Raw genomic sequence first — 22,973 nt, 5'->3', positions numbered from 1 at the left:
TTTAATGATTTACCAGCTACATTGATTGCAATTTCTGGTTCACTTCCAAGACTTGCAATCAATTTTACTGGCTGCAGATTACAGGTTTGGCCACACCCCTATTGGGTATGGTGACCTCCCTGAATCCCGCTGGCAGCAACTACCTTGTGAGGGAGTTAGCTGGGAACTACCAGAGGTTTGCCAATCTCTGTTTGGGGGGTATCTTTTTGTTTCCCCTGCATGTGGCTCATAACTCCGTTTCTGCGGACCTTGCTCCCAATGTCGTGTGTCGTGTCGTTGTCTAGGGGGTTGGTATGAGTTTCGTACATTCTTTACTCTACAATCTCGTGCCATGTGTCCCTGTTTATGACAAGAATAACAAGTAACCACACTTGACTTACCCACAGGGTTTGGTGATACAAACAAAGGCTGCCTTGTGGTCAGGGCCTGTATACTTACGGCCATTAACTTATCACTTTGTTGTTCCCTGTGTCTGGTGATGTTCCTATCGTGATCAATAGCAGCCTCACTCAAAGTAGCCACAGACAGACCTCGCCAACATGGTTGTGTGGTCTGTACCCTAGTCTTCAATGACTCTTTTAAACCATCCATCAGTACCGATACTGCTACTTCTCGATGGTTTATGTTTGTTTTAATGTCCTCTATGCCTGTGTATTTTGCCATTTCTGATAATGCTCTGTGAAAATACTCTGCAGCTGTCTCTGACTCCTTCTGTTTAATGGAGAATATCTTGTTCCATCTGACTACCGCTGGGAAATATTCTTTTAACTGTAAGTTTATTCTTTTTACATTGTCTTTGTTGTACACATCTGTAAGAGGTACATCCTGATCTAATCCGCAATCAGCTAAAAATTGAGTTGCGTCAACATTGGAGGGTAAACATGCTCTCAGCAATATCTGCCAGTCTTTATTGTTGGGCTCTACAGTGTTACCTAAGTCTCTGATGTATTTTTGACAGGCAACTAAATCTTTTCTAGGGTCAGGGAATTCAGACACGATGGTCCTTAATTCCATTCTGGAAAATGGGCTATACATGGCAATGTTCCTCACAGGGGTGACCCCTGTTGTGTCAGTTTTCCCATTTGGAACAGCTATTACCCTAACAGGATTAACTCTAACAACATCACTCTGTGTGGGTTCTACAGCCTGTGGTGAAATGGCTTCAGCATAGTGTATGGTGCCGTACTTACCTGTAGACACGACCTCACCTATCCCTCCGCTAGGGGCCTTTGTTACTAATCTCGTGGGTGGAGCTGTGCCTACTGTGGTCTCTGCTATGGTGGCTGCTAGAGAGAGCGCTGAAATTGTTGCCGATTCGTCTTCTTGATCACACTCCTGAGGAAAGTTCAAAACGGGGTACAACTTGCACGGGTTAATACTTGCGTTGGTTAATTGGTTAACATTATCTTTAACATCTATACAGTTGCTAAGTGTTTGTGTGTTACACCTTAGTGCGTCATTCTCCGCAACCAATTTCTCTCCTGATATGTATGGTAGCGGTGGGGCCGTGGCTATCAGTTTTCTGATTGAGCCAGATCCCGCCGCCTGAGCCAATCCTCTCTGTATGTCACCTTCCTGCTGCCACAACTGCAAATAATCGTAATGTTTGATTCGTCTCTTTGTTGATTTAATGAGACATATCCTTCTCCTTAAATTCGTTAACACTTCTGTGCTGAAGCTACCTACTCTTGGGAATTTCTCCCCGTCATGTACTGTCATTCTCTCCCATTCATCACATAAAGCTTCTGTGTGACTTCCGTATTTCTCACACATTACATACCTTGCCGACCCAATTGGTCGGTTCACTGAATCAACCCGAACCGAGGTTGATCGCCCCCTACCTGAACAAGTGGCCCCCATAGTTCGAAGGTGTTGCTTTGTTTAACCAACCCTTACGCAAACCAAATGTCCAAAATAGGCTGACGGTGGCGGTTTACCGAGTACCCCACTCACTCGCCCACGCCGACCAATACGACCTGATCACACCGATATGGTGCTGGCGTACTCGACCTAGGGCCCCTGCGACCTGAACCTCTATTTACTGGAACCTGTGAGGGTGCTCCGAAGAACACTTACTCTTTCCAGTAACTATTGGTTGCTGGATAGTTCCTGAGTGAGCAGCGAACTTCCCTTAAAATAAAAAAAGTTACACAAATCACGTTAGAATGTACAAATAGCGTTTATGACCTTCGTACACAAATAGTACCGGTCAGGTTTACTAATGCACACAATTACGTGCGGTACAATCGTTTAGTACACAAGCAACTAATCTTATGTACTGAGCGACCAGTGGAATCGAAAATTTCGGCTGCGAATTCCTTCAGCCAGAGCTTATATGGCCTATATGGGTGTTGCACCAACCCTTTCTTGGTGTTGTGCCTGTGGACTGTATAGCGGACTTCCTTGTCTGCTGTACCTGAACCTGTTGGTCTGCTATGACCTCCTGGTCTGTTACAGTATGACCTCCTGGTCTGCTACACTCTAATGCTCAAATTGTATATTTAACCAGAGATGCCTCCCTAGCCACCATGTACGTCACTTACACGCATGTACCTCACGAGTACTCGACTTTTCTTGTGGTTCAACCTTAAAAATTGTAAAAACAAACACTCACTCATCGCATATACACTTCTGTTTCTATTTCTATTTCTGCGCAGAAATTTCTCTTTAGACCATATGTGTTACAAATTAGGAGAAGGATCTATTAATTTAAATTTGGAATTTAAAAAAAAAAAATTTTTGCGCGATTTATCGCCTGGCGTTATTTACCGCGTGGCGCTACTTATCGCGTTGAGAGGAGAGAAAAAAAAAAACGTGATTTGAGTTACGTGGGCGTACCCGTACGCTCCGTTGCGTAATATACGCTGCGTGCGTCGGCCCTTGGATTGCGTACGCAAGTCTCAGTCTTTTGTTAGAGACACGTGTACGCAAAGCAAAGATCCACCGTAACACAATTTATACGTTTATCAACTATAGAACTGGCAAACAGGAGAGTGACATACGAAAATACACCAATGAAAAGGAAATGCAGATATATATGTGTGCGTGCGTGTGTACGCAAGACAGAAAAATAAACAGTTTTAAAAAGACACTATTGTTTTGTTCTTACCTCCGGTTCCCGGATTCCTTCAGCACCCTTTACTAAGAGAAGCAGACGCTTATCCAAACAGCACTACGAGGAATATGATCTCCCGCCCTTTGCTGCTGGATAATGTCTGCTGAAATTACCTAGTGCAGATATGTGAAGGACAGGGCGAGCCGCCAATTGATAAAGCTAAATATTTATCGTATATAATACCCTTTATGAGGTCTAAGAACACTGTACGCTATTTATGTATGAAGTACCGTAAGGGTACGCTAGTTGCGTAACAATCGCTTTGCCGTGATCGAGACGCTCAAGCGTCACGTTCACTCACGGCCAAGAGATCACAGGCAGGCACGTTATTGGCTGTTGACTTAAGTAATGATTCGCTATAGCGTAGCGAACGCTCGGGACCACGAGGAGATCACCAGCGGAGCTGACGCTCACTATATTAAACCTTTGTATCTAAACCATAAACAGTGTATTGTGCAGTAAAACTTTAGTGTAATATTAGAGAGTAAATGCAACACAGTATAACCTTATTACCTTAAAAGCTGTTTGAGCGTCACCGACGCTCTGAGAATACTTAATACTATAAGAAACACACAGAAACCGTGCTCAGGGTCCAACGCCTAAAATATATATTATGAATGCTATACTTGCAAAAGAGTTAAACACAATACAAGTCATACACTACAATATAACATAGACTACCTAACCAGATAACTACACAAGAAATACAATACAATTAAGTTTAAGAGAAAAATGAGAGAAAGAGAAGAGAGAGAGAGATATGGCCCATAATAACAAAAGAGAAACAGTATGATTACGGAGAAAACTTACGCACAAGGGGAAACGATCGCATGCGCCTCGATATCCAGCTCCCGATTATCAGCAATGAGAACCGTTGAAGAGAGTGAACTGGATATGGTCGGCCTGCCTATTTATGCCCCACACACACAATACAATTCAATGGTCCCTACAATCTCATTGTTCATTGGACACAGGAATTCGGCTTCGCACTATAACAAAAGGTCATAGGTTGATTCATACAGGTGGGCTGTGACTATTTCCAACTGCTCAGGTGGGAGGGAAACTGGGTTTCCCGCCGCATGGGTAATAAAGTGCAAATAAAGTAAATGTTCATAAACTTCTTATGTCCATAACTATTCGCACGAGCGATTGATCTGCTTCAAACCAACACCGGAATATTTCTAATTAAATATTCTTCCGATGGATACTAAACACCACTGTATTACTCCTGTCTGACCCTTCGTATCAAACAAAGAGGGATTTCTCTGTTCATGAACATTCTATATTAACCAAACTTTCAGAATCTATCAAAGGGACCATGATCTACAAAATACATTATTACTGAAAATATGTAACGAATGAGTCGCACGCTACGATCGCATAAACTCTACCGTAAATACGCATACCATGCGCCTGCGGGTGCCCGCGACTGTGAGTATGCGCACATACGGGAGAGCGTACGCATGCGCAGCGTGGACCAGTATGAGGTGCAAATATGGCAGTGTGTGTAGAGATATTTTTCTGACTTTGACAATGAAATGAATAATGTATCTATGGGGTTAACAGGATTTAGAAATTGAGAATTCCATACACACGGGGAGATTTGGGCTTTGCCCGATTCTCACTATGCGACATGGACTGTGGTCGTTATCGCAAGCAAAGATGACTGTGCTTGTGATACTGATTTTGGCTAAGTAACAGTTTTGACTATCTTTTACACGAGATAGTCAAAATTGACTTGCCTGCACAGTCTAGTTTTGCTTGCGATGCCGATTCCGCAGGACCGCGCATCGGCATCACAAGCTGTGTACACACGCTGCAATATGCACTAACTTTCATTACGATTTTGAATATATAGGGGTATATGCAATTGCGGTCGAATTCCCGAAATTGTCGAATTTCGGGAATTTTTCGCCCAAAAAAAAAAATCGTCCATGCAATTCAGTGCTTTCCGTCCAAAAAACGGACTTTCAAAATTCGACTTTTTGAAATTCGACTTTTGTCAAATTCGACTTTTCTGCAATGATACAAGTGCTGCAATTCGACCAAAGTGTATTCAATTGAAGTTTGGAAATTCGACAACAGTGCTTTTAGACAGTAAATTCGACATTTTCAATCCGCCACACTTTGGTGGGTGAAACTAATAAAAAAAATTTAAAACCTGTGTTTTTTTTTGTGTTTTTTTTTTATTGATAATAGCATATCTATTTATATTAGAAGGGATTAGGTACTTGGTTTGTCTTTTTTGGAGGCACAAGTATTATTTATATATTTTTTAAAATAATATATATATATATTTTTTAAATGGAATGTTAAAATCCCGGAAAAAATGGCGTGGGGTCCCCCCTCCAAAGCATAACCAGCCTCGGGCTCATCAAGCTGGTCCTGGTTCTAAAAATGCGGGGAAAAAATTGACATGGGATCCCCCGTATTTTTAAAACCAGCACCGGGCTCTGCGCCTGATGCTGGTGCAAAAAATACGGGGGACAAAAAGAGTAGGGGTCCCCCGTATTTTATACACCAGCATCGGGCTCCACTAGCTGGACAGATAATGCCACAGCCGGGGGTCACTTTTATACAGTGCCTTGCGGCCGTGGCATTAAATATCCAACTAGTCACCCCTGGCCGGGGTACCCTGGGGGAGTGGGGACCCCTTCAATCAAGGGGTCCCCCCCCCCAGCCACCCAAGGGCCAGGGGTGAAGCCCGAGGCTGTCCCCCCCCATCCAAGGGCTTGCGATGGAAGGCTGATAGCCTTGAGGAAAATGACAGAATATTGTTTTTTCCAGTAGTAAAACAAGTCCCAGCAAGCCTCCCCCGCAAGCTGGTACTTGGAGAACCACAAGTACCAGCATGCGGGAGAAAAACGGGCCCGCTGGTACCTGTAGTACTACTGGAAAAAAAATACCCAAATAAAAACAGGAGACACACACCGTGACAAGTACAACTTTATTACACACTGCCGACACACACATACTTACCTATGTTGACACGAAGCAGTCGGTCCTCTTCTCCAAGTAGAATCCACGGGTACCTGAAAATAAAAGATAATTATACTCACCTGAACCATGGTCCAGAGATAAGTCCACGTACTTGTCAAAAAAAGAAAACGAACACCTGACGAGCGTACTGAAAGGGGTCCCATGTTGACACATGAGACCCCTTTCCCCGAATGCAGAGAGACCCCCCCGTGACTGCTGTCACTGAAAGGTCTCGTAAGCCAATCAGCGAGCGCAACGTCCTTGCACTCTGCTGATTGGCTCTGTGCGCGTCTGAGCTGTCAGCGCATCGCACAGCTCCCTCCATTATATTCAATGGTGGGAACTTTGCGGCTAGTGGTGGGGTCACCCCACCGCTGACGGCAAAGTTCCCACCATTGAAAGTAATGGAGAGGCTTTGCGATGCGCTGTCTGACCTCAGACGCGAGACAGCCAATCAGGTGAGCGCCACGAAGTAGCGCTTCCTGATTGGCTGAAGGGACCTCAGTGACAGGAGTCACGTGGGGTCCCGGCATTCATGGAAAGGGGTCCCATGTGTCAACATGGGACCCCTTTCAGTCCGTTGGTACGGGTGTGCGTGTTTTTATTTTACCAAGTACGAGGATTTTATCTCTGGACGTGGATTTATCTCTGGACACTGGCAGGTGAGTATAATTTTTTCACAGGTACCCTCGGATCGTCGGAGACTGTGGCAGTCGGCGTGTCAACATAGGTAAGTATGTGTGTGTGTCGGCAGTGTGTAATAAAGTTGTACTTGTCACGGTGTGTGTCTCCTGTTTTTATTTGGGTATTTTTTTTCCAGTAGTACTACAGGTACCAGCGGGCCCGTTTTTCTCCCGCATGCTGGTACTTGTGGTTCTCCAAGTACCAGCTTGCGGGGGAGGCTTGCTGGGACTTGTAGTACTACTGGAAAAAACAATATTCTGTCATTTTCCTCAAGGCTATCAGCCTCCCATCCGCAGCCCTTGGATGGGGGGGGACAGCCTCGGGCTTCACCCCTGGCCCTTGGGTGGCTGGGGGGGCGGGGACCCCTTGATTGAAGGGGTCCCCACTCCCCCAGGGTACCCCGGCCAGGGGTGACTAGTTGGATATTTAATGCCACGGCCGCAAGGCACTGTATAAAAGTGACCCCCGGCTGTGGCATTATTTGTCCAGCTAGTGGAGCCCGATGCTGGTGTATAAAATACGGGGGACCCCTACTCTTTTTGTCCCCCATATTTTTTGCACCAGCATCAGGCGCAGAGCCCGGTGCTGGTTTTAAAAATACGGGGGATCCCATGTCAATTTTGTCCCCGCATTTTTAGAACCAGGACCAGCTCGAAGAGCCCGAGGCTGGTTATGCTTTGGAGGGGGGACCCCACGCCATTTTTTTCGTTTTTTTCCTGTTTTCCCCCGTTTTTTTAAATCGCGGCAAAATCCGGCAAATCGACCGTTTTTCGCCCGCGGGACTGTCGAATCCGTTTTTCATTGAATATGGTGAATTCCGGAAGCCACCTGCCGGAATTCACCTGTCGAATTGTGTCGAATTAAAAAACGGCGATAATTTGCCGCGATTCGCCGCTAATTGCATATACCCCATAGTCAAAATCGTAAGAAAAGTTAAGTGCATATCGCACCATGTGTACACACCTTTAGGGCTGGATCTACCGGTATGCAGTCATTATGTATCAATATTTATTCAAAACACAACACTAATGCTGCTTTCACATCGCAAACCCTGCTTTTGAAACGGTTCTTGAAACGGTTCTTAAAACGGGTCTGAGCAGTTAAACCCCCTTCACATCGCATGTTGTAACCAGTATATTACCATTTCATTACCGTATTGGTACCTTTCACACTGAACCCGTTTCTCCCATAGAAAACAGTGGTTGTCATTTTAAATGGACTTTTCTGGCCCACACATTATTAATAATTATTAATTAATTATTAATAATTTGGCTAGTCTTACGATGGAACCCAACAGCTTCAAGCATCTTTACCATGTTTTTGTAGATTACTGCATCCTTCACTGTCCCAGTGATTTGTCTAGCAATTTCTTCATCCCCTCTCATCATAAGCAGCTCCCTAACCTCCTCATCACTCCAATTTGCCATTTTAAACTGTATTCTGTATAAAAAAAAATGCTTCTTCACTCTCATGTGTTTCCTCCAGTTTATTTCCTGCTTCTGCCTGGTGACATCACGCATGGAGACAGCCTATCACCTTCTGTGGTTTGGAAATACCGTTTCAGAGCCTTTCACATTGCACAATGAAATGGGTCTGAACCGTGTAGGACCCTGCTTTTTAACCCTTTTAAAATACCAGTAATCTGTAACCAGTAAATTCAATGTGGCCCTTTCACACCGCAGCTAGGACCGTTTTGGAAGGCTTAAGAAACTGCAATTTACCGGGTAATAGCTGCGGTGTGAAAGGGGTATCAAGAAAGCCTTGTGTAAAATGTTTCAGTGTAATGTAGAACAAAACAAAACAAAACCTAAGGCATGGGGTGAGAGTCTAAAGCTTCCCAAAAATATACATCGTTCATATGTAATTTCTGAAGCGTTTCTTGAAGAAGCTGAATGTCGCACAACTAACCCTGCCTCGCTTTAGAAATGTTTTTTTTCAATACCCCCTCAAAAAGTAGGCTGTAGGTGGAGCAGATATTTAATTGTTTAATTAATATTGTTTCATTTTTTTGGCACTCAACAACAATAATCCCTGAATATTTATGTTTAGGTGAACATCATGATCCATTTCTTGTATATTACTTATGACATGATGACATTGGCTTAGTAAAACTGCCCAGTTCATGCCCTGTCAAGAGCTTTCTCTCTCATTAGTTTATGGCATAGCGTTACCACAGAATTCCACCCATCTCCCAGGTCCACACCCAGATGTTTGGTATGTGTAGTTGGAAATAAGTAGTTGTTAAAATGATGTTGTTTATAATTACTTTGTAATTGAATGAGTCAAAGGATTGGCACTAACAGAGGGATAAGGAACAATGACAGCCATTTAAAATAAAGCTGTGCCCTCTGTTGCAGGATATGGACAGTCTGCCTAAGAGAGACCAGACAACACGCTCTAATGCATACTGCTAGCTCCATCTATTATGAGTCGGGCTCCTAATTCCAGATGGTCATTTTATTTTTCGTATCTTGTTTCTCTTGGAACAACCATAGAAAAATGTCTAGAGACACAGGAGGAGATGTACTAAGCCTTGGAGAGTGTTAAAGTGTAGAGAGAAACGCTGTGAAGTTGTGGAGTTTGTATATTCTCCCCATACTTGCGTGGGTGTCCTCTGGGTACTTCGATTTCCTCCCACAATCCAAAAATATACTGGTAGGTTAATTGGCTCCGGACAAAAAAATTAACCCTAGTGTGTACGTGTGGAAGGGAATTAGATTGTAAGCTCCTGGGGCAGGGACTGATGAGAACGTGCAAATATTCTCTGTAAAGCGCTGCGGAATATGTTTGCGCTATATAAATGAGATGTAGTTAATATCCTAGCGGTCGGGATCCTGCGGGGCAGAATACAGACGCCGGGATCCGGCCACCAAAAATGCCGACGGCTGCACCAGGGCTATTCCCACTAGTGGGTGTCAACGACACCCATAGAGGGGGAATAAAACTGTGGTGAGCACAGCGATCCACCGAGCCCGCAAGGGGCTTTCTAGCGCTCGCCCCTGCTGGCGGCATTCTGGCAGCTGGGAACCAGGCATCGGTTTTCTGACTGCTGGGATTCCATACCCAACCCATATAAAATAACTGGTAATAAATAAATAATAAACACAGCCTTTGACATGGCAGTTATGAGCGGTATGGCTGGAACTTTATCTCCATCCACTTTACCTCTTTCCAACGCTTAATAAATTGACCCATTAAGTCTAAAAAATATTTCCATATATTTACAGCTATCCTGCTGCTGCGTTTCTCAGCTACTATGACTCTGGGATACAGAGTTTTTATGGGTGGAGTTATAAAGCATTTGGAAAATAAATACAATTTCTTATTTCTGTGTAGACAAAGAAATACAGCGAGAGAAAGAGAAGCTGGAGATGGAACTGTCCTCTTTACGTTCCATGAATGAAGACCAAAGAAGGCATATTGAGATCCGGGACCAGGCCCTAAACAATGCGCAGGCCAAAGTGGTGAAGCTGGAAGAAGAAGTAAGTTTGGGCCACTGATATAATAGATGTCAATCTTTGGTGTTAGTTCCACAACATTTTTAGCTTGAGTAAGTTTAGTACAACATTTTGTATTGAATTATTGTGTTCTTATGAACAACAATTCTGTATGGTGTAATCCTAGCAGGCCAGTCAGGTCAGATAGGAGCTAGTATCATTTTTCACAAGTAAAGACAGAGCAAGTTTTATTGTACAAGCCACCTAGAATCTGTACTGACAGCGAGCCAACAACTCATGTCTTTCACATTACTGTTACAATGAGTCCATTCTGCATGGTCCTGTGTAAGTATTATCCTATCAGTAAATGAGCCCATTCTGCATGGTCCTATGTAAATATTATCCTCTCAGTAAATGAGCCCATTCTGCATGGTCCTGTGTAAGTATTATCCTCTCAGTAAATAAGCCCATTCTGCATGGTCCTGTGTAAATATTATCCTCTCAGTAAATAAGCCCATTCTGCATGGTCCTGTGTTAGTATTATCCTCTCAGTAAATAAGCCCATTCTGCATGGTCCTGTGTAAGTATTATCCTCTCAGTAAATGAGCCCATTCTGCATGGTCCTGTGTAAGTATTATCCTCTCAGTAAATGAGCCCATTCTGCATGGTCCTGTGTAAGTATTATCCTCTCAGTAAATGAGCCCATTCTGCATGGTCCTGTGTAAGTATTATCCTCTCAGTAAATGAGCCCATTCTGCATGGTCCTGTGTAAGTATTATCCTCTCAGTAAATGAGCCCATTCTGCATGGTCCTGTGTAAGTATTATCCTCTCAGTAAATGAGCCCATTCTGCATGGTCCTGTGTAAGTATTATCCTCTCAGTAAATGAGCCCATTCTGCATGGTCCTGTGTTAGTATTATCCTCTAAGTAAAGTTGCTTTGTTGGTTACTAATGCACAAGTCGGTAAGAATCTGCAGCTTCTCACCCTTCACATTCCTGGACATTTTTACCAATTATTCTTCTGTAAGTGGCACAACATTCCCAAACCTGTCAGTTCCCATCTTGTAAGGAGCCACAAGCTAAATGCCAGATTTACCTTTAACCGCTTCAGTAGCCGTACAATACATAGGTACAACTTAGGCTCGGTCTATTTGGAAATCAGGTTGGACGTACTTCACACTTCTGCTGCTTGGAGTCTGGGCAATGTCTGGGATAAAGGAATTCTTGGTACGTGGAAATGGGACCGTTTTTTATTTTCTTGTTTTACGGTCTGGAAAATATCAGGCTGTTTCTAGAATTCCATGGAGGAAGGAAGGTTACAGATCAGCATCAGGGAAACACTCCTGTATATCTCCAGCATCTTTCCATTACTATATTAAACCTCTGTGCTGGCCGGCTAATTATAAAAAGATTTCATCTGTCATTTATTCAATTTTCAAAGTTTTTGCATTTATTTTGAAATTAAAATGGTTGATTATATAATCTTTTTCTCTTTCTCTCGTAATAAGACACATGCCAATCTTACTCTCACACTCTCTCTCTCTCTCTCTCTCTCTGGCCCTCATTCCGAGTTGTTCGCTCGCTAGCTGCTTTTAGCAGCATTGCACACGCTAGGCCGCCGCCCTCTGGGAGTTTATCTTAGCTTAGCAGAATAGCGAACGAAAGATTAGCAGAACAGCTACTAAATAATTCTTTGCAGTTTCTTAGTAGCTCCAGACCTACTCAGATTGCTATCAGCTCAGTCCGTTTAGTTCCTGGTTTGACGTCACAAACACGCCCTGCGTTCGGCCAGCCACTCCCCCGTTTCTCCAGACACTCCCGCGTTTTTCCCTGACACGCCTGCGTTTTTTAGCCAACGCCATGAAAACGCTGAGTTGCTGCCCAGAAACGCCCCTTTCCTGTCAATCATTTACCGAACAACAGTGCGACTGAAAAGCGTCGTACGAGCACCAGCAAATCGACTAAGTTTTTAGTTAAATAACTTAGCGCATGCGCGCTGCGTACTATGCGCATGCGCATTTAGCAGCATATCGCAGCATAGCGAAAATCGGCAACAAGCGAACAACTCTGAATGACACCCCCCCCCCCCCCCCCCCCCCTCTCTCTCTCTCTCTCTCTCTCAAACATTGCAAGCACTGGTGTTAATCTCCATCAATTATGAAACCAAAGCAACTTTGAGTTTTAAAAGTCTTCAGATAATATAATAATTTACTAAATATTGAGAAGCATCCAGGTTGTCTATATCAGGGGTGGGGAACCTTTGGCCCTCCAGCTGGTGCTGAACTACACATCCCAGCATGCCCTGCAACCGTTTTAGCATGGCCAAATAGCAAAACTGTAGCAGGGCATGCTGGTATGTGTAGTTCAACAGCAGCTGGAGGGCCAAAGGTTCACCACCCCTGGTCTACGTAAATAAAACATGGTATAATCTGTACGTACATACATATGTACAAAATATATAATATGCCTTCTGTTTGTTTTAATGAATTAATGCTTACATGTTGGCAACCTGCATATGTTACTGTAAATGTAACTGAGTGGGTAACTCACCCTTGCACAGTGTACAGTATGACAGGTAACACTTCTACGTATTTAAAGCAAAGCTTTATTGAGTTTGAAATAAAACACAATATTGTAAATGAGTGAGATTAATAGACTGTATTCTAGAAGACCTGTAACAGAAGCCAACGCATTCAGCTGAACTTCAGTCTTCCTCTAACTCATCCCTGTTACTTAAGAAGCTGAGTTAAGGGTCCCATACACTACCACGACATGTCCGTCTGACATGTCGCGGGCGATCGCCCCCGGCAGCCTCCTGGAGGCCAGTATCGCCCAAGATACATCGTATGCTGTCCTTTTGCATACTATGTATCTTGGGCGATCCTGGCCGACCCCAGCCATGCCTGCGGGGTCGGACCAGACAGAATGTGCTGCACATTCAGTCTGGAGGATCCGATCCGATGCTCACGGGAACGCGCATCGGATCGGATCAGAAACACCTCCAAAATGCCCAATTTCATCCGATATATAGGGCCAAATGCCCGAAATCGGCCTTTATCATCCTAGTGTATGGGGCCCTTATATGTATAACACATGCTGACTGCACAGAGCTGCAACACTTCCATTCAGCTCCTTTAGTAAAAGCGGACACAGCAATGCTTGCATTGGTCTTCTGGGTTATCCACATTGGGAGAAGCAGTGCTGAAATGCCAGGATGGCAAGTGCCTCCAATGAAAACCCAGTAGTTCTGCTTATTGAGAGTAGGGGTATAGTAAAACAAAAATAGTTTGCACTTGCCCTAAAACCGGAATGTATAACCTTTTATACGAACATAAATGAGACCTATTCAGCACTAAAGCAAATAGCATCATGGCATGCTGCTGCTAGTGGCATGGAACTGGAAGGGTAAATGAAAAGGATTCCTCGCTTGCTGCAATTTCCCTCCAGCCCTGTCACTAGAGAAGCTCAGCATTGCCTGAGTTGAGTTACTTATAGCGTTTAGTGACATATTCTTGGCCTTCTCGTGTATTTTATTTTGCCCTATGACAATTATGACTCTCTGATGGACTGGCATTGCTGGCCAACCTGATACCATAAGAGGTATCTTCATCAGCCAGTATAAACACAGGGGATTCCTCTCATAGCTCTGTCAAGTGCACTCCAAAAGAGTCTTTGCTTGGCAAAGAGTTGGGATGTATTGGATTCTTTGCATACTAGAACGGTACCATAAAAGGCACGAAAATATCATGTCAGAACATAACTGCTCGTTTCCCTTCTCTGTCCTTTCACTGTCAAAGAGCTCAGTGTTCCAAAACTTAATTGCTTTAAAATACCTTGCACAGTTAATACTTTAATCTAATAATCATGACTGCGCTAGAAATTATTTCCTTTGTCTGCTTGCATGGGTGAAAGGCCCTTTTGAAGGATAACTTCGCCAAAAAAAGAATTTGGACTACTATGGGGGGTTCCACGTCTGGTAACGTTTTTGTTCAGGAGAACAGTACTGCTTGTCCCTCACTGACATCTGACTGGGGGGAAGTAAACTGCACATACCATAGGGGCTGATTCGGACGTTCGCGCATAGCAAGATTCTGTTAGAACTGTAACTTTTCACTGCAGGAGGGGCAGATGTAACATGTGCAGAGAGGTAAAGATTTGGGAGGGGTGTTCCTAGCTCAGATCTAATTTGTTGTGTATGAATAAAGCTGTCCAGCATTTGTGGGCTACATGCAAAAGCAGACAGTAATGATACTGCATGTAAAAAAAATGAATGTATTTGCACCCCTTCCATTGCAACGGGATCTGGTCTGAAGATAGACAGTGTCTAGGTCGACAATGTTTAGGTCGACAGTCACTAGGTCGACACGGTTTCACGGCCGACAGGGTTTCTAGGTCGACATGTTCTAGGTCGACAGGTCAAAAGGTCGACATGCATTTTTACATTTTTGTTCTTTTTTTGAACTTTTTCATACTTAACGATCCACGCGGACTACGATTGGGAATAGTAATCTGTGCCGAGCACAGCAGTAGCGGAGTGAGACACCTTGCCCGAAGCATGGCGAGCGAAGGGAGCCATGCGAGGGGACACGGTGCACTAATTGGGCTTCCCGGTCACTGTACGGAGAAAACGACACCAAAAAACATTAAAAACTCATGTTGACCTAGGACATGTCGACCTAGAAACCCTATCGACCTTCAAACCCTATCGACCTAGTGACTGTCGACCTAAACATTGTCGACCTAGACACTGTCAATCTAATGATCCACACCCCATTGCAACATGGTTTATAGAAGATACAATGTTACTTTTTTTCTCTTACGTCCTAGAGGATGCTGGGGACTCCAAAAGGACCATGGGGTATAGACGGGATCCACAGGAGCTTGGGCACACTGAAAAGACTTTGACTGGGTGTGAACTGGCTCCTCCCTCTATGCCCCTCCTCCAGACCTCAGTTAGACTTTGTGCCCAGGACTGACTGGATACTCACTAGGGGAGCTCTCCAGAGTTTCTCTAGAAAATACTTTTGTTAGGTTTTTTATGTTCAGGGAGACCTGCTGGCTACAGGCTCCCTGCATCGAGGGACTGAGGGGAGAGAAGTTAGACCTACTTCTTCTGAATTAAGGGCTCTGCTTCTTAGGCTACTGGACACCATTAGCTCCAGAGGGTTCGATCACTTGGTTCGCCTAGCTGCTTGTTCCCGGAGCCGCGCCGTCACCCCCCTCACAGAAGCCAGAAGAAAGAAGCCGGGTGAGTATGCAGAAGGCAGAAGACTTCAGTGACGGCAGAAGACTTCAGTAACGAGGTACAGCGCAGCGGTAGCGCTGCGCTCCATGCACCCACACACTTCACCAACGGCACTCACAGGGTGCAGAACGCTGGGGGGGAGCGCCCTGGGCAGCATGTTACTGGGTCTTGCAGGCTGGCAGAAGGCTTTTAGGTGCCTGGGCACCATTTTCCGTACACCCGCCAGCATTTTCATTTTTGAATTTTAGCGGGCTGAAGCACGCCGGGAAGTGATATTTGGTGCATAATTATTGTTGTTACAAGCAGCGCTTTCAGCATATATTGTTTGGTGTGATATATGGGTGCTGGGGTGTGAGCTGGCATACTCCCTCTGTGTTTCTCTATCCAGGCTTCCTTGTGGGTCTGTCCCCTAGCTGAGGCAGTGTGTGTGTGTCGGTGTGTCAGTACTACGTGTCGGCATCTCTGAAGCTGAGTGTTACTCCCCGGAGGAGGTTGCTGGGGGCGCAGATGCGAGTCTGGAGTTGGCTCTGTCAGCGCAGCCGACACCTGATTTACTTACAATATTAAGTACACTTAATACAAATGTGGCCTCTTTGTCTAAAAGGTTAGATAAATCGGAGTCTCAGACACAGGTGTGGAGAAAATCCATGGAGGATGCTTTGTCTCAGGTGCAGACCCCATCAGGGTCGCAAAAGCGGTCGTTTACCCAGTTGGTAGATACGGATACCGACACGGATTCTGATTCCGATGTCGACTTCACTGAGGCTGCTTTACACCCACGGTTAGTTAAGAGTATTCAGTACATGATTGTGGCTATAAAAGATGTTTTACATATTTCTGACGAACCTGCGGTGCAGGAAACAAGGATTTGTTTGTTCAGAGGGAAAAAACCTGAGGTGAAGTTTCCCCCCCCTCATGAAATGAATACTCTTTGTGAAAAGGCTTGGGAGTCGCCGGACAAGAGGTGGCAGATTCCCAAGAGAATTTACATGGTGTATCCTTTCCCCTCTGATGACAGGGAAAAATGGGAGTCGTCTCCAAATGTCGACAAGGCTCTATCCCGTTTGTCTAAGAAGGTGGCGCTTCCGTCCCCTGACACGGCAGCTCTCAAGGATCCGGCGGATCGCAAGCTGGAGACGTCTCAGAAGTCCATTTTCGCTAATACGGCTGCATTGCTCAGACTTGCTGTGGCGTCTGTATGGGTGAGTAGTGCTATTGCTAAATGGGCTGAGAATTTAGCTGCTGATATGGATACTCTTGATAAAGATAATGTTCTTTTGACTCTTGGTTATATCAAGGACGCTGCAGATTACCTGAAGGATGCGGCGAGGGATGTTGGTCTCTTGGGATCAAGAGCCAATGCCATGGCGATCTCGGCCAGGAGGGCGCTGTGGATCCATCAATGGAATGCTGATGCCGACTCCAAGAGAGCTATGGAAGCTCTCCCCTTCAAAGGTAATGTTTTGTTTGGTGACGGCTTGGCTGACCTGGTGTCTACCGCGACGGCGGGTAAGTCATCTTTTCTTCCTTATGTTCCCACACAACAGAAAAAGGCACCACATCAGCAGATGCAGTCCTTTCGTCCAAATAAATACAAGCGTGGAAAAGGTTCGTCCTTCCTCGCTACAAAGGGCAGAGGAAGGGGAAGAAAGTCGCCTGCAGTATCAGGCACCCAGGACCAAAAGTCCTCCTCTGCCTCTACCAAGTCCACCGCATGACGCTGGGGCTTCCCTGGGGGAGTCCCGCAGACGGCCCCCCACCAGTCCGATCTTCAGTTAGGTCTGGGTTGTCAGGCCTGGATCCTTGGGTCCCAGATATAGTATCTCAGGGATACGAGCTGGAGTTTCAGGAGGTGCCCCCTCACCGGTTTTTCATTTCGGCCTTACCAGTGTCCCTTCCGGACAGGGAGGTGGTGAAAGCAGCAATACAAAAGTTGTGTCAACAGAGGGTCATTGTTCCCGTTCCCCCGTCCCAACGGGGGGGGGGGGGGGGGGGGTTCTACTCGAGCCTCTTTGTTGTACCGAAACCAGACGGTTCGGTCAGACCGATTCTGAACCTAAAATCCCTCAATCCATACTTGAAAGTTTTCAAGTTCAAGATGGAATCTCTTCGAGCTGTGATTTCCAGCCTAGAAGGGGGGATTTTATGGCGTCAGTCGACATAAAGGATGCCTACTTACACGTCCCGATATATCCTCCGCATCAAGCTTTCCTCAGGTTTGCGATACAGGATTATCATTACCAATTTCAGACGTTGCCATTTGGGCTTTTCACGGCCCCGAGGATTTTCACCAAAGTCATGGTAGAAATGATGGTTCTCCTTCGCAAGCAAGGGGTTACAATTATCCCGTACTTGGACGATCTCCTGATAAAGGCGAGGTCCAAGGAACGGTTGCTGAGAAATGTGAATTTGTCTCTGTCGGTTCTGCGACAACACAGTTGGGTGCTAAATTTGCCAAAGTCTCAGTTGATTCCGACCACTCGGCTGCCCTTTCTGGGCATGATTCTGGACACGGAGTTACGGAGAGTGTTTCTTCCAGAAGACAAAGCTCTGGAACTGCAGACGATGGTCAGGGAGCTTCTGAGGCCGACAAGTGTGTCGATTCATCAATGTACTCGGATTCTGGGGAAAAATGGTTGCGGCGTACGAAGCCATTCCGTTTCGCAGGTTTCTTGCCCTGGTGTTTCAGTGGGATCTGCTGAGCAAATGATCCGGGTCTCACCTGCACATGCATCGGAAGATAAGTCTATCTCCCAGGGCCAGGATTTCTCTCCTGTGGTGGCTACAAAGTTCTCACCTCCTAGGAGGGTGCCGGTTCGGTATACAGGACTGGGTCCTACTGACAACAGATGCAAGTCTCCGAGGCTGGGGCGCAGTCACCCAAGGAAGAAATTTCCAGGGGAAATGGTCGCTCCAGGAATCTTGTCTCCACATAAATGTTCTTGAGTTAAGAGCCATTTACAACGGCCTGCTACAAGCAAGAAGCCTTCTTCAGGGTCGACCTGTCCTGATACAGTCGGAAAACATAACAGCGGTGGCGCATATAAGCCGTCAAGGCGGAACAAGGAGCAGGGCAGCTATGGCGGAGGCCACAAGAATCCTTTGCTGGGCAGAACAACACGTGAGCGCTCTGTCAGCAGTCTTCCTTCCGGCAGTGGACAACTGGGAAGCAGTCTTCCTCAGCAGACACGATCTCCATCCGGGAGAGTGGGCTCTTCACCAAGAGGTATTTGCAGAAGTGACGAAGCGTTGGGGAATTCCGCTGATCGACATGATGGCGTCTCGCCTCAACAAGAAGCTTCCGAGGTATTGTTCCAGGTCAAGGGACCCCCAAGCCAGTGCAGTGGACGCCCTGGTGACTCCGTGGATGTTTCAGTCGGTGTATGTGTTCCCTCCGCTTCCTCTCATTCCAAAGGTACTGGGAATCATTCGACGAGCAAGGGTCCAGGCGATTCTTGTCGTTCCAGATTGGCCAAGAAGGGCCTGGTATCCGGATCTTCAGGAATTACTTGTGGAAGATCCTTGGCCGTTTCCTCTAAGATAGGACCTGTTATTGCAGGGACCATGCGTGTTTCCAGACTTACCGCGGCTGCGTTTGACGGAATGGAAGTTGAGCGCCAAATCTTAGCTCGAAAAGGTATTCCCGGGGAGGTCATTCCCACTCTCCTTAAGGCTAGGAAGGAGGTTACGGCGAAACATTATCACCGTTTTTGGAGAAAGCATGTTTCGTAGTGTGAGACTAAAACTGCTCCTGCGGAAGAATTTCACTTGGGTCGGTTTCTCCATTTTTTGCAGGCAGGCGTCGATGCAGGCCTGAAATTGGGTTCCATCAAAGTGCAGATTTCGGCTTTGTCTATTTTCTTTCAAAAGGAATTGGCTGTCCTCCCAGAGGTTCAGACTTTTGTGAAGGGAGTGATGCATATCCATCCTCCGTTTGTGCCCCCTGTTGCACCATGGGATCTTGAAGTGGTCTTGCAGTTTCTTATGTCTTCCTGGTTTGAACCTTTGCGTAAGGTTGAGTTAAAGTTTCTCACTTGGAAGGTAGTCATGCTGTTGGCTCTGGCGTCTGCCAGGCGAGTGTCAGAGTTGGCGGCCTTATCTCACAAGAGTCCGTACTTGATCTTCCATTCGGATAGAGCGGAATTGAGGACTCGTCAACAATTTCTGCCGAAGGTGGTGTCTTCGTTTCACATTAACCAACCTATTGTGGTACCTGTGGCTACGGATGCTGTGGCAGTTCCAAAGTCTCTTGATGTTGTGAGAGATTTGAAAATCTGCGTTGCCAAAACGGCTGTTGCCAGGAAAACAGGGGGTTGTTTGTCCTGTATGCTTTCAACAAGATTGGTCATCCGGCTTCGAAGCAGACTATTGCACGCTGGATTTGTAGTACGATTCAGCAAGCTCATTCTTCGGCTGGGTTACCGGTGCCGAAGTCAGTAAAGGCCCATTCTACCAGGAGGTGGGCTCGTCTTGGGCGGCTGCCCGAGGGGTCTCGGCACTTCAGCTTTGCCGAGCAGCTATGTGGTCGGGTTCAAACACCTTTGCTAAGTTTTACAAGTTTGATACCCTAGCTGAGAAGGACCTCATGTTTGCTCAATCGGTGCTGCAGAGTCGTCCGCACTTTCCCGCCCGTGTTGGAGCTTTGGTATAGACCCCATGGTCCTTTTGGAGTCCCCAGCATCCTCTAGGACGTAAGAGAAAATAGGATTTTAGTACCTCCCAGTGCGGACTGTTACTTGCAGTGTATTCCTGCTGGTTACGTTAGTTTACACACGGGTTGTGTATTTGTTGTTTTCAGCTTGTTGCTGTTGTTAATTCATACTGTTATCTGGTTTACTGTTACTCCGGTTGTACGGTATGTTTGTGGTGTGGGCTGGTATGGTTCTAGCCCTTAGTTTAAACAAAAATCCTTTCCTCGAAATGTCCGTCTCTCCTGGTCACAGTTCCTATAACTGAGATCTGCAGGAGGGGCATAGAGGGAGGAGCCAGTTCACACCCAGTCAAAGTCTTTTCAGTGTGCCCAAGCTCCTGCGGATCCCGTCTATATCCCATGGTCCTTTTGTAGTCCCCAGCATCCTCTACGGACTAGGAGAAAAGGATTTACCGGTAGGTACTAAAATCCTAATTATTTTTTTGCTCCCACTTCAGGATCTGCCTCATATAGCTTAGTAGAATTGCAGCTCGGTCCATTCAGACAACTTTTTAGAAATTAAACTCTGCTGTCAGGATTTCTGCCCACAGCTTTGCTGGATGTTATTTTTAAATTCAATTATCTGTTATCCATATGTCTCTTATAATATAAATTACTTCATAGAAAGATGTTTCCTTTAAAAGTATCTATTTGCTTTGCTGCTACCAGTACTGGGCATGGAGTGGTTAATGTAAATGATTCTCAGCTCTCTGAAATGTGACCAAACTGGTATAATGCTGCCTTGCCCTCCCAGATACACACACGTGTACAGGTTTCCCAAGTGATGGGATCATGAACCTGCTATGCCTGTAATATTGTATAGTATTGTATAGCATATCTGTTCACCTACTGTGTGAGGTGAAATATATAGTTAATATAGTATCTCTTTCGCAGTCTTGTGTTATTCAGTAAAAATTTTTTTTAGCCGTGGTTAATTCTGTTTATTTAAAAATCCGTAGAACTTTTTTTCGACAAGTGGGAAAGTCAGCCTGTACCCTAAAAACATCAAATAAATATAACCGTATAGATTTCTATAAGTCACAATAAAAATATTTAGGGGTATATTCAATTAGGGTCGGATCCATTCCGACATGCATTTGTCGGAATGGATCCGACAACCCCTATTCAATCTCATCTCAATTTGACTTTTAAAAAGTTGAATTGAGATGAGAGACCCAGAGGAGAAGAAGGTGTGTGTGTGTGTGTGTGTGTGTGTGTGTGTGTGTGTGTGTGTGGGGGGGGGGGGGGGGGGGAGACCAGCGGGGGGGGGGGGGGGGGGGGAGACCAGCGGGGACAGTCGCAGATGGAGGAGTGCAGCGTTACAGTAGCGCTGCAGCAGGATGTCTCACAGCCGCCCGACCTCACGGCAGTGTCCACCCGGCTCCAGCAAGCGTGACCTCACTTGCTGGAGCTGGATGGACGCTGCCGTGAGCGGCGCGGCTGTGATACATCCTGCTGCAGCGCTGTGCTGTAGCGCTGTTCTCCCCGTTTTCGACACAAGCAGGTGGATCTGCAGCTATTCCGCCGATCCATGTGCTTTTCGACAAGTCGAATTCCACGACTTGTCGAATAGGACTGAATAGGTCGAATCACGATTCGACCTTAAAAAGTCGAAAACTGCCGTCTTTTCGACAGACGGCAGTTTTCGACACCAATTGAATATACCCCTATGTGCTTTTAAAATATTTCAATTGGTTGATTTTGAATACGTTTAATAGCAGTGAAAAAAATTATATAAAGCAATTTTTTGTGTTAAAATAAATTGTGTAGTTACATTTGCGGTGCTTAAAATTGCTCACAAATTGATTTTTGAGTCATGTGAAGCCAGTTTAAAAGATTGTTTAAAAAAAATAGCTGTAAACCCAACCTGTAGTCTTAAAATCACCTGTCCCATCCATTCAGCACCCCCATATACCTGTCCAACATTTTTTAACCAATAATTCTGCCCTTTGCAGAATAACACCCCAATAATGATATGTAATTGTTGGCCCAAGTACTCTAAATTACATTTCTGAATTGCCCAATTGTAAAAATTTATCATGCCGTGGGAACAAAAATATATAGCGCAGACAAATGGGTATGGTATGCCGGCGGTCGGGCTCCCGGCGACCAGCATACCGGCGCCGGGAGCCCGACCGCCGGCTTACCGACAGTGTGGCGAGCGCAAATGAGCCCCTTGCGGGCTCGCTGCGCTCGCCATGCTGCGGCCACGCTATTTTATTCTCCCTCGTGGAGGGAGAATAAGTGTCGGTATGCCGGCTGTCGGGATTCCGACAGCCGGCATACTGAAGACCACCCCAGACAAATGAATATAGGGGTCTATTCATGAAGCCGTGACAAGAGTAGAGAAGTGAGCCAGTGGAGAAGTTGCCCATGGCAACCAATCAGCTGCTCTGTATAATTTTATAGTATGCAAATTCTAAATGTTATTTCAACGCTGATTGGTTGCCATGAGCAACTTCTCCACTAGCTCACTTTTCCACACTTTTCACTGCTTTATGTATAGACTCCTATGCCCCTTAATCTCCTTAGGGAACCTACCTCATGCTGAGCATACATTATACAATTATTTGGGAGATCCGCCAGTACAATCTATGTGCGCTTCCGGTACAAGCATGTCGATCAGTCTGTCATGCCGAATTGTCCAGCATATTTGTTCGATGCAATATTTTTTAAATTGCAATTTGGCCGTATTATGCAGTGCATGCGACCGACCAACCAATATGTCCCTTGTTCCTGCACAGTGCTGATGTGCTGTCTCTTGCCTCAATGCCGGTGCCACTGCACATGCGTGAGATCTCGCGTGCAGCTGGACCCCGGGGA

At 45.6% G+C, this 22,973-nt stretch overlaps 1 protein-coding gene across 1 annotated transcript in view; it reads left to right on the top strand.

Moving 5' to 3' along the window:
• The window catches only part of AMOT (angiomotin), a 123,143-nt gene that overhangs the window by 71,350 nt on the left and 28,820 nt on the right, over positions 1-22,973 (top strand). Inside the window, exon 7 of the mRNA XM_063937329.1 lies at positions 10,115-10,260. Coding sequence (XP_063793399.1) covers positions 10,115-10,260 — 146 coding nt within the window. The remainder of the gene's footprint in view (positions 1-10,114; positions 10,261-22,973) is intronic.

Source organism: Pseudophryne corroboree, chromosome 8, assembly GCF_028390025.1.
Source record: "Pseudophryne corroboree isolate aPseCor3 chromosome 8, aPseCor3.hap2, whole genome shotgun sequence".
Classification (NCBI taxonomy): domain Eukaryota; kingdom Metazoa; phylum Chordata; class Amphibia; order Anura; family Myobatrachidae; genus Pseudophryne; species Pseudophryne corroboree.
The sequence above is the reverse complement of the archived record's forward strand: the minus strand, read 5'-3'. Positions and strand labels throughout refer to the sequence as shown.